Raw genomic sequence first — 12,287 nt, forward strand, 5'->3', positions numbered from 1 at the left:
AAAAAAAAAAAAAAAAAATGTGCACCTACATGAATAATTCTACAAATTTAAGTCACTATATATAACGTGACTATAGATTAAGAGCAACTGTGGCGGGTACAAGTAACTGATTAATCTTACAAAAATAAATCTTACATATTGAACCCAGGACAAAATTACACTAGTTTTATTTAATTTAATTGCATTAATTTGGAATTAATTAATTCCAAATCCCTTTTATGTAGGCCCATCTGTTGTACTGAAACATTTAAGCCTCACTCCAAAAAGCAAGAGTTTAGGAAAGTGTTAATGCTGAGAAGTATAATGCAGTAGGTTAGTTTCAGACCAAGTGGTATGAAGTAAACCACTGAAAATCTCAAAGCATGCACTTGTTTAATGTCATGACTATGATCAAAGCAGCAAGTATGTTAAGAAAAAACCCTTACCGCTTCAGTCTGTGATCCTGCTGTAAGAAAGAGTTGCATTTTTTCAGACAAAAGCAACAACTTTAAAATTGCACAAGTTCTTCTAACTTATTTCAATTATTCAGACTATTCTGTATTCATATCCTAAAACTATCTAGGGATTTAGCTGTAACTGAAAAAGCGACAGCTACAATACAACATGTTCTAATTTATAAGTATGAACTTTGTAACACCTTCACTGATAAGGCAAGAACTGTGGAAGAGCCTAATGACAAGATGACTTTGGGGGGAAAAAAAGCTGCCAAGGCACAGTTAAAGATCATCCGATTCACTAAATAGTACTTTACCATCACCCATACATAAGATTACAAATTTTGGAACCCTTATCAAATTATCTTATAACCTAGGCATGCAGAAGAGAGAGATAACAGATAGATAGAGAGACAGAATTAAGTTTATGGGAGCAACCTTAGCTATGAACAAATCTCATGATATGGCCGTACAAACAAAAGTTTTAATTCTAGAATTTCAGCTTTTAAAACTTTTTAAATAGCATATATAAGGTTGGACCCCTTTTTCCAGAGGAAAACTGCAAAGCATGGAATGTAGTGCTTTTCAGTTTATTTTTTACTTTTTTATAATGCATGAGGGTAGCAAGGTCCAAAGACTGACTTAGTATTCTGATTTACTGAAATTACAAATATTATGGTTTGAATTGCTTTGGCCAGATGATCTCAAAAGAATTAATGAAATGGCAATGCAACAGAAAGCACAAAAATAAGACCATTTGAAAGGCTAAGTAAAACTAACCCCAACCCCCACCCCCAAAAAAACAACAACAACAACAAAAACCTTAACACTTAAGTGGTGGGATGGGCTTCCTTTGGAATATTTGAGAAAAAAATTTGGGGGGGGGTCATACCTTTTATTGGACCAACAACTCAATGGTTGGAATAAAGTTAGACAAATAATGCAAGATATTCTTTATGAGGTCTGAGTAGGGAATATTTGACATCCTCTTTTGAGAATGGAAAGACTTCTGTCACAGCTTTGCAAGGAATTCCTCCAGAGCCAAGGAATTATTTGTTGGCTTTCATTATTTCTGCAGCCAAAATATAAAGCCATCTCAAAGTCATCATTAGACAGTACAGTTCTGCTGAAAGGAGTGGCTAGATATCCCACACTTGTAACTGTCAAGCTAACAAATAATGCCAAAAGGGACATGTGTGTAGGTAGTAGGGCTGTGCGAAACAGCACTGTTCCACTTTGACTTCCGTTTCGACGGAACAGTGTTTCATTTTGAGTTGAGTTTCGAAAGCACTACTTGGTTTCATTCCACTGAAACTGTTACGCTGTTTTGACATTTCGCCCACAGGTTATAATGGGGAATCATGAAAATGCCTAACACTTTGTCATTTCTTGCCTGATTCGGATGACACTCGCAGGGATAGTAGTGCCATCTGAGGGCATGAAGCCCGCCAAGTTTCAAAAAGATAGGTGCAGAGTTTTCTGGGAAACTGCACCTCAAGGTGTTGACAAGCAAAACTCCTGTCACTTGCTGGCCACAGCAGCCTCTTGTCATCTGGCCCACACTCTCAGGAGGGCTGTGCCAGACTCCTCCCAGGGGTGCAGGCCCCCAATCTGCCTGCCAGATGACAGGGGGATGCTGCTGCTGCCAGCTGGGACTGGTGCTGGACGCAGCCCATGCTGAGCACCAGGAAGATCGGTGCTGCTGCAGGCCCCAGCTGGCAGCAACACCATGCTGTCATCCTGCATGCAGATCCGGACATCCGCACCCCCAGGAGGGCTGGGGGCTGTGCCAGAATCCTCCCACGGGCCATGGCCCCCGGATCTGTGCCAGATGACAGGAGGCTGCTGCCGCCGGCTGGGACCGGCGCTGAAGCTAAGTAAGCCTGGCGTCAAAACTTTTGAAACATTTCAAGTACCCTTGTTTTGTTTCAATGCTGTTTAGAAGGCTTTTGTTTCATTTCAATTTCATTGTTCTGAGATCGAAACAGCTTCGAAACAAAACACCCAGCAAAATTTTGTACAGCCCTACTAGCTAGCTGTACAACATAACATTCTCCCCTGTGAGACTGTGGCCAATCCACAAAGTGTCATGAAAAAGTTAATACAGCTTAAGGCAGCACACTCATGATCACTCTGTGACCACTAGTAGCTGTATGACCATTTCATTGTCTTCAAGATGGCAGCTGTAGCCCATCAGACTTGTAAATCTTTTAATGGTGGTTTAATGTCTGCAGTTCTGGCATTAGCTGCCTATTTGTGCATTTCCACACAGGCAACATGAAATCAAAAAACTGTGTGGGACTTTGTTCAGGGGTAGTACTTGAAACTTAATTACATATATTTATTTTAATTCTCCAAGTCTAAACTTGAAATTGGTAATTTCCCCTTTGTATGTCTCGAATTCTGATCTTTATTAAAAAGAAGATATGGTTCTGAGAACCTAGTTGTTTGCCTCAAACCAGCGATTCTCAAGTGGGGCACCAGCACTTGGGGATGTCTTGAGAGCCTTATTAGGATGCCATGAAATATCAGTACTTTTAGGTGTACAAACAGCTAAACATAATTCAGAAGATGAACCCAACAACTCTCTCAATTATACAGTTGGTTCAATACAAGATACCACAAAAAAGTTTTGCCTCTTGGACTTTTCCTGGACCATCATGACAACAACACTCTGACCTTGCTGAGATAAACCCAGAAATTTCAAACAGAAATCCATAGTGTTGGAAACAGTTTAACCTGCTGTGGCCTTTTCTGGGTTCTTTACAACAAAAAGAATTGTTCAATTATTTTCCCCTAGTCAAAAAAATGAGTAAGAGCTAGCATTTTTAGAGTCATGGAAGGTTTAGAACCACTGCCTTAAACAAAAGGTAGCACTAGAAAGATTCTATATTATAGAGAACGTTAGAAGTACATGCTACATCTACACAAATACAAAATAAGTGAGAATATTCTTACTGTTTAATGCTTCTTCACATTTTTTCATCCAAATAGTAAAAGTGGTATCCCCATCTGGAAGAGAATGAATATACACCGCATCAGACTACTTCAAGATCTAACTTAAAAAAACCCTTTATATGAAATGAGATCACCATAAACAGATTTGCAGTATGATCCAGCCATGGATCTCTACAGACCCCACATGCTACATGGGGCACACACCAGCCCTGGCCTCGGCCCTGCACCGCAACCTCAGCCACTTGCACTGCATGCAGCACTGACTCAAGGGGCTCACTAGGCATGCAGCATGTGGGGCCAGCACACACCTGGACCCAAAGCTGCATGCAGAGCACAAGGTGCAAACAGAGGCTGCATGCAGCACCCTGGGCTTTGATGTGTCTGAACAGTCAGGTGCCCAATACGGACATAGCCCAGAGTGGGGCTGATGTGCTCTATGTGCAGGCTGGACAGGGCATGTGTAGGCACTGCAAGTGGCACAGGGGGTCAGTTCCTATCCAGCTCACAGACTGACTCAGCAACCCTGCAACAGTGACAAGATTAATTACAAAGGTATTTTTTGGGGAGCCAATCTCATCTAAGCAGAAATGGGATTGCTTCCCTATGAGAAGATGCAAAAAATAAAGAGTAATAAAGTGGTACAGAGAAAGCAGTTGGAAGACAGATGAGAAGGGAGAAGTGCAGATGCCCAACATGTAAAACAGATCACCTTTGCTTTTCTCCCTGTGGACCTTTAGCCAGAAGCTTTCAATGGGCCTACCTGCTGCTTTGAATTGCCCCTAAGAACAAAGGTTATGTCATAGTGGACATCTTCTATAGGCCACAAAACCAGAAAAGTAGATGTGGCCTTCTTTAAACAAAGAATCAAACTTTCCAAATCACAGGATCTGGTCCTCATGGGGGACTTCAAGTACAACTACAACTGCTGGAAGGGAAACACCGCAGCGCACAGGCAGTCCCGCAAGTTCTAGTGTCAGGGATAATTTTTTGGTACAAGTGCTGGAGAAGCCAAGTAAGAGAAAGCTAATTCAACTTGCTGTTCCCCAACAGGTAAGAGTTTGTTGAGAATGTTCGTGAAAAGGTAACGAAGGTGACAGGGCCCATGAAACGACTGTTGAAAATCCTAAAGGAAGAAAAGAGGACAGCAGCAAAATAAAGACAATGGGCTGCAGAAAAAACAGACCAACAAAGTCAGGTAACTGATGGGCAGGATCCTATGGGAGGTAAGTCTGAAGGGAAAAGGACTGCTGGTTGTACCTTACAGGAGACCTTATTAAGTGTGCAGCAACAAGCTATTCCAGTGTGAAAAACAAATAGGAAGTGCAACAGGAGATCTGGCTAACCAGTCATCTTTTCAAGGAGCTAAAACTCAAAAAGGAATTGTACATAAAGCAACTCGGCCGCATTACTAGAGAAGAGTATAAGTATTGCACAAGCATATAGGGAGGAAAAATCAGAAAAACCAAATCACAATTTGGGATTCAACTAGCAGAGATGTAAAAGGCAATGAGAAAGAATTCTACAAGTGTGTCAGAAGTAAGGGGAAGACTAAGGAAAGTGCAAGTCTCTTACACCAAATGCAGAAGGTAATCCAGTTAAACAGACAATGCGAAGAAGGCTGAACTACTTTTTTACTTCAGTCATTGCAAATAAGGTTGTCTATCAAATGACAAGTGCAACTGACAACAAGGACAACTGGCAGCAAGCATCCTAGAGTAGTGGAAAAACAGGTTACAGATTGATTAGAGAAGCTACTTGTTTTCAAGTTGGCAGAGCCAAATGGGCTACACCTTAGGGTACTGAAGGAATTGACTAGAGGTAAATTTCAGAGCCACTGGCTCTCCTGTCTGAGAATTCATGAAGGTCAAGTGGGATTAGGGATTACCAGAAGAGGGCAAATATGATTTGGAGGGTAGGACCACATTTAGCAAATTAGCCAATGACATCAAGCTGCACAGATTCACAGACATTTAGGGGTACAGTTAGGATTAAGAATGACCTGGATAAACTGAGGAAATGGTCCAAAATCAACCAGATAAAATTCAACAGTGACAACTGCAAAGTCCTGCAAAGCACATAAAAAAAAAATGCATAAACGAATACAGATCAAGGAATAACTGCCTAGGCTACAGAAAAGGACCTGGGGATTAGAGTAGCCCAAATGGTAAGTGTGAACCAACAGGCTGCATCCAGCCCACAAAGATCTGAATTTGTTGGGGAGGGGGGGCACTTTAAAAAGACCACTTAAAGCCTCATATTCCGTGCTGTTAAATTTGCAGTTCCCTGTTCCCAAAAGCCACAGTGAATGCCAGCATCCAGGAAATGGGAGGCAGGCACAGAGCAAGGAAAGGACCGATGGCAGGAGTTTGTACAAGCTTGGCCTACTGCTCTAAAAGTTTGCTAACTCACAGCATAATGGGTTGTATTAACAGAAGTGTCACTTATTAATCAGGAGAAGTTATCCTCTACTCCAGTCTAATGGTGAGGCCTCATCTGGAGTACTATGTCCAGTTTTGGGCCCTACACTTCAAGAAGGATGTGGACAATTTGAAAACAGTCAGTCTGACAGAGACAACAAAAATGATGAGGCCTAGGAAACATGGTTTATGATGAGGGATCCTGGTTTTCTGTGATAAAAAATTGCAAGTTCTCTGATAAAACCCCCCCAAATCCATAATTAAAATTAGAGGTTCTCCCCAGCCCTGCTGGTGCCCCTTGCTTCCTCCCACAGGCTCCCCAGCCCTGCTGGCACCCCCCTGCATCCCACCTAGAACCCCTGCCCCTTGCTCTGCTGGAGGGGGGCCCCAGCTGCCAGGGCTATGGGACCATGGATCCAGGTCCACAGCTCCCTGCCCCCAACAAAAGGCAACTGCAGCAGGAGCCGGAACTGGCTTTCCCACTGCTGCCTGCCTGCTACTGGCTTAAGCAGGGGCAGGGCTGGCTCCTGTGCACACTCCTGGGGGAAAGGGGGACGCATGCTCCCCCAGATCTGTGCAGGGGGCAGGCTGCAGGCTCAAGCTCCCACCATGCTTCCCTCCCACAGGGCCACTGTAGCCCCACAGACACGACTCGGCATGGCTGGGAACAGCAGGGCCACACCAGGATCTTCCGCCCCAACCCCCCACTGCCCAGGCAATAGACAGAGGAGCTGTGTAGGGATCTCGCAGCGGTTGCCCGCTCTGTGCTACCCCAGCGATGCACCTCCTGCACCTGGGGCTGCACTGAGGGAAATGGCATGGGGCTCCGCCACTCAAAGTGGCGGCAGGCGCAGGAGGCACATTGCCTGGGCAGCAGGGGGGAGGAAATCCCAGTGCAGACCCACTGTTTCCAGCCACGCCGGGTCATGTCTGCAGGGCTACAGCGGCTCCACAAGAGGGAAGCAGGGCAGGAACTCAAGCCCACAGCCTGCCCCCTACACAGAGGGTCAGCACCTCCACATGTGGTTTCCCTTAAGGCTGCTAGAGCTGCTTCGGTTTCATGTGCCCCCAGCCAGGCACTCCATTCACGAGCGGGGAAATGTGGAGCCAGCCGGACACTCAGTGCATTTCCCCAACACCTCCTTGCTCCTTCAGCCAGCTTCCAAACCAGCCCTGCCCCGCAATACCCCAGCTCCCTGCAAGCCCTATTTACCAGTACAGAGGCTCCAAGAGGAAAATAAGCCTGATCTAAGCCTTGCGACTAACTAAAAGCTGCAGGCTCTGCCCTTCCCCCCTCTTCCTTCCCCTGCCCCTCCCAGCAAGGTTGGGGCTTTCCCGCCATTTTTGGAAACAGCTCTTGCAGGCTGGTAATTTAACAGCCTGCAGAGATCTTTGCAAAAGCAGGAAATCCATGGGTTTCTCTGATAAAAACCAAGAAATCCACAGGTTTCTGTTTTTCTCTGTGGGAAACTAAAAAACCCAGATCCCTGCTTATGACAATATACTGAAAGAACTAGTTAGATTTAGTCTGGAGAAGACTCTTCAAAACTTGAAGCGTGGTTATAAAGAGGATGGAGACGCATTATTCTCTCTGGTCACAAAGAAGAGTTATTCTGTGGTCTCAAACAGCAGCAAAGTTAGGTTGGATCTTAGGAACTCCTTCACTTTGAGGGCAATTAAACATTGAAAGCAGTTACCAAAAGAAGCTGTGGATTTCTCCATCCTTGGACATTTTCCAAGAGCTGAACTACATGAACTCCTTGGTTGTCTCCCAACTTTACTTTTCTATGATTTAAGCAATCTTCCCAGTCCCATAACAAAAGTGGAAAACTGAAATCTGACTTAAAAGGAATACGTACTTGCCTAATGTGCATGTGTGTGGACACACCAACCCACATCAAGTTATTTGCCTTTGAAATTCTTGCCACAGGAAGTCATTAAGGCAGACACCTTAGCAAGATTCAGAATAGATGGGGAATTGTATGTCAAGAGAATAAAATGCTAGAAGGAATATTAAGCTTCTTGGTTCAAGGCTTAAAGCAATTTCTTACTCTAAAGAGATCAGGATGAGACGCGATACTGGGGAGAAAATGCCATATCTGTGAAATACAAGGTTCTTAGCTTTTCTTCCAAGGCATTATTAGGATTCATAAAAACAGACATGTGATAGACCTTTGGTATTTACCTCTTCCGTCTGGTGCTTAATTTCAAATAAACTTGCATGATTTCAAATAGTCACTGTTCCCGCCCTACCTCCTAGGAAACAAAAAGTGTCCAGTATTTTTTGGGATGCCTTTTGGAGAAGGTATGGGAAGCCAAACAGTTACAGCCACCTTTGAAGAAATTACTTTATTTTGAACTCTCTTGCAGTTTATATGAAGCCAGATAAATGACTGAACATTTTCTTCCCTATACCTAGACAGAATGCCTATTTTAAATGCTCCAATCTCTGCCAGTCTGCAGACCATAATAATCAAGACAAACATACTAAAAATGCTACAAGAGACAGCCATTAGTTCAACCCAAAAAACCCTGAAGGCTGAAAAGGATGTGACATTAAATATATTTTTGTAATTTTTAGTGTGATCTAATTTAATATTTGTCAGTCAAAACATATATGCATAGTTATATAATTTATAAGAAACTGAGTCCAAAGAAAGATCTGTTTTGCTTGGTTCACCATTTCAGAAGAGGAACTTGTTCTATCTGTAGGCTTTTTATGGTGTTTATCACCATAGTACTTGGTTACTACTCTAAACACCAAAGTATTACTTCAACAAATCTGAGGCAGGGAAATAATCCCATTTCATAGGAAGAAAATATAGACATTTTTCAAAAATGGCTTTTGATTTTTGGTGCTCATCTTTAGAAAGGGCCCAATTTTTAGACAGTTGGCATTCAGTACTTCCAGAAAATGAGCCTATTCAATATCTCAAGATGAGCACCTAAAAAATCCCTCATTTTTCTATAAAAGCTTTAAAACAGTTTTTAGTTTGTAAAAAGTGTAAAAAAAAACTGCACTTGTGTAAAAAGTGTAGTCCTGCTACTTACTGTCCAATATCTGTCCCTCTTTGAAGGAGTCCAGCGCAGAAGTATAGTTTTTGACATGGTATTCACCTATCCTGGCACGCACACACACACACAAACAGATAATAAAAGAAGATAGTATTTAATACTCAATTACATTTATATTTCTGGGGATCAAGGTATATTTTACTTTATGATATTTTGGTGGAAGGTAAGTGCACTGGTTGTTAAATTTGCCTTTGCTGGGCACCGACTACAAGCTTTCCTTCCCACTACTCATCTAACTCTATCCTGAGACTAAGAGTCACCATCCACTACTTTCTATTTACTCAATGTCTGGTAAAAAAAGGCACCCAAAACCTATCATATAATGCAAGTAAATACTAATATTAGGCTTACAGTATTAAGACCGTGCAGTTCTGAAATGGTAATTGGAAACTCACTGCATTTGGCATCTAAAATGGATACATACCCTTTCCTGAGAAAGGCTGTAGCATTACTAGGGTTGAGTTCCAGAGACTTCTTTGCATCTGCAACAGCATCTGAACAAAGTCAATTACGCAAGTGTAAGAATCTCACTATTCAAGCCATGAATCTTAAGTAAAAGAACTATAAAGCAAGCCAACAACTCAGTCCTAACTTAACTTTCAGCAATAATTACACACCTGCAAAGGTATTGGTATCCCATCCTAGAAACTATGAACATACCTTAACATTTGCCATGATCTCATAGTATGCACCAAAGTCACACAACTGAAGTGACATAGAAAAAATACGTATCAATATTCTTCAACAAAACTGTTTTAACTTGTTTTTTCTATACACAGCTGTACTGCTACGCAAGATGAGATATAACCTTGCTTCAGTCAAATGCCTTACCTGTGCTTAAGGCATAATACATTAATCTGAATATGTTTAAAGATGCATGCAACCAGTTTTTGTTTCTAAAACAAAATATAATTTTACCTGTTTGTTACACAGCAGTTTGATTAGATAAAGAATACAATTCTAAGTTCATGTTCCTATGAAAAAGTTTGTTATTTTATAATTCTTTGCCATACATTAAAATCTCTATCAAGGTGACATACCATGGTGTCATGACAAATCTTAAAAAAGGAAAAAAAAAAAAATAAGGGTAAGCCTGCAACCTAAATCTGTTCAGCAAATCAGCAAGTGACACAGTGAAGAAACAAGATATTCTTTCATTAATGTACTCAACGTTTTCGGACTGTGAATGCCCGAGGCTCACTAAAAGACCAGAGAACTGAAATTCTCAAATATCAGAGAGTTATATTAATGGTACATCTTATAAATTGATACAACCCAATTACAAACGACAAGTTTCCAAGATTACTGCTATATTTTGCTTAAGACATTTCTCTGTAAGGTGACACCAATCCACACATAGTAGGGCTCACAGAAACGTGGTGGGACCCAACACACAACTGGGTGGTGAATACCAAGGGCGACAGGCTGTACAGGAGGGACAGGATAGGAAGGAAAGGTGGAGGAGTAGCACTCTACATAAAGGAGGAATATACATCCTCATCAAGTAGCACAAGGCCAGAGGAGGGGCACACTGAAGTGCTCTGGGTTAGTATACAAGGCAGTCAAGGGGAAAGGGACTTAACAGTGGGTGTCTACTACAGACCTCCCAACCAAGGGGAAGAGCTAGACCAGGAATTCTTAACTCAGCTCACAGAGGTAGTTAGGTCAAAAGACATGGTCATCATGGGTGACCTGAACTTTCCAGACATCTGCTGGGAAGAGCAGTCAGCCAGGTCTGACTGCTCGTGTAGGTTCCTAGCTGAAATACAGGACCTCCCATTTAACCCAGGAGGTGTACAGCCCCACCAGGGGAGATGCCTTGTTGGACCTGGTGCTGGCCACGGGTGACAACCTGATGAGGGGGCTGCGGGTTCTCGACCACCTGGGTGACAGCGATCATTGCCTGCTGGAATTCACCATCTAGCACAAGGTGGCAAAGGCCTGCAGCAAGGCAGCAGCCCTAGACTTCAAGAGGGCAGACTTCAAAGAACTAAGGAGAATAGCTGGGGAGGCACTGAGGTCCCAGAAGGGAGGGGAGCCAGGTGTCCAAGAAGAGTAGTCGCTCCTTAAGGAGATGATCCTCCAAGCCCCAAAGGGAGGTAATCCCAACACAGATCAAAGGGGGCAGGAGGGCGCAAAAGCCCCCCAAGGCTCACCAAAAGCATCTGGGAACACCTACTAGCTAAAAGGGAGGTGTACACACAATGGAAGGGAGGGGCCACCACCAGGGAGGACTATACTGCAGTTGCTCAGGGATGCAGGGGGCAGTCAGGAAAGCCAAAGCAGAGAATGAACTGGGACTAGCTACCTGGATCAAGGACAAAAAGAAGTCCTTTTTTAAATACATAGGGGGCAAAAAGAAGGTACTGGGTAATGTGGGGCTCCTGCAAGACATGCTAGGAAATCTGGTCATCATACCAGACAACAAACTATTTAACAATTTCTTTCCTGAGCAGGGACCGGATCAGTGCCCTCACTGGGACCCACTCAGGCCCCAGGGGAGGTGCACCCAGGACAAGGGTCAGTGAGGATCTAGTCAGGGAACTTCTGGAGGGACTGGACTTTTTTAAAATCAGCTGGTCCTGACGATCTCCACCCCAGAGTGCTGAGGGAATTAGCTGAGGTCACTGCAGGACCCCTGGCACGGCTTTACGAGCACTCGTGGTGTTCTAGTGTGGTGCCAGAGGACCGGAAGAGGGCCAATGTGGTTCCCATCTTCAAAAAGGGGAGGAAGGAAGACCCAGGAAACTATAGGCCAGTTAGTCTTACCTTGATCCTGGGCAAGCTTTTTGAGAAAATTATTCTGGCGCATATTTACAAGGGGCCAGTAGGGAAGATTATGCTTTGGGGCAACCAACGCCGGTTCGTTAGAGGCAGGTCCTATCAGACAAAACCAGTGGCCTTCTATGACCAGGTCACCAAACCCTTAGATACAGGGTAGCAGTGGATGTAGTCTTTCTGGACTTTAGGAAGGCCTTCGACACCATCTCTCACCCCATTCTTATTAAAAGACTAGGGGACTGTGGTGTCAACACCTATAGTCAAATGGGTTGCTAACTGGCTGGAGGGCCACACCTGGAGAGTGGTGGTGGATGGGTGGTGGGGTCATTTCCGACCTGGAGCGATGTGGGAAGTGGGGTCCACCACGGACCAGTCCTCGGGCCCGCACTGTTCAACATCTTCAACAGTGACTTGGACGAGGGGGTAAATAGCACCCTGTTCAAACTTGCTGATTGATGACACTAAGATGAGGGGGATATGGGCATGCTAGATGGGAGGAACAGGCTGCAATCAGACCTACACAGATTACAGGGGCGGGTGGATGAGAACAGGATGGGTTTCAACACTGACAAGTGCAAGGTGATGCACCTGGGGAGGAAGAACCAGCAGCACACCTACAGGC

The 12,287-nt window shown here is 43.8% G+C and overlaps 1 protein-coding gene across 3 annotated transcripts in view; it reads right to left on the minus strand.

Moving 5' to 3' along the window:
- SUGT1 (SGT1 homolog, MIS12 kinetochore complex assembly cochaperone) overlaps positions 1-12,287 on the minus strand; it is a 47,932-nt gene that overhangs the window by 30,992 nt on the left and 4,653 nt on the right. The window contains exons 4-7 of one of the 3 annotated variants that reach the window (XM_019529843.1): positions 9,309-9,378; positions 8,861-8,931; positions 3,393-3,446; positions 426-442 (exon numbers count right to left, since the gene is read on the minus strand). In XM_019529843.1, the coding sequence (XP_019385388.1) occupies positions 426-442; positions 3,393-3,446; positions 8,861-8,931; positions 9,309-9,378 (212 nt within the window). Of the gene's footprint in view, positions 1-425; positions 446-3,392; positions 3,447-8,860; positions 8,932-9,308; positions 9,379-12,287 lie in introns of all 3 variants that reach the window. The other 2 variants (XM_019529842.1, XM_019529844.1) reach the window with 2 other exon arrangements.

Source organism: Crocodylus porosus, unplaced genomic scaffold (genome assembly GCF_001723895.1).
Source record: "Crocodylus porosus isolate Cpor-Errol unplaced genomic scaffold, CroPor_comp1, whole genome shotgun sequence".
Classification (NCBI taxonomy): Eukaryota; Metazoa; Chordata; order Crocodylia; family Crocodylidae; genus Crocodylus; species Crocodylus porosus.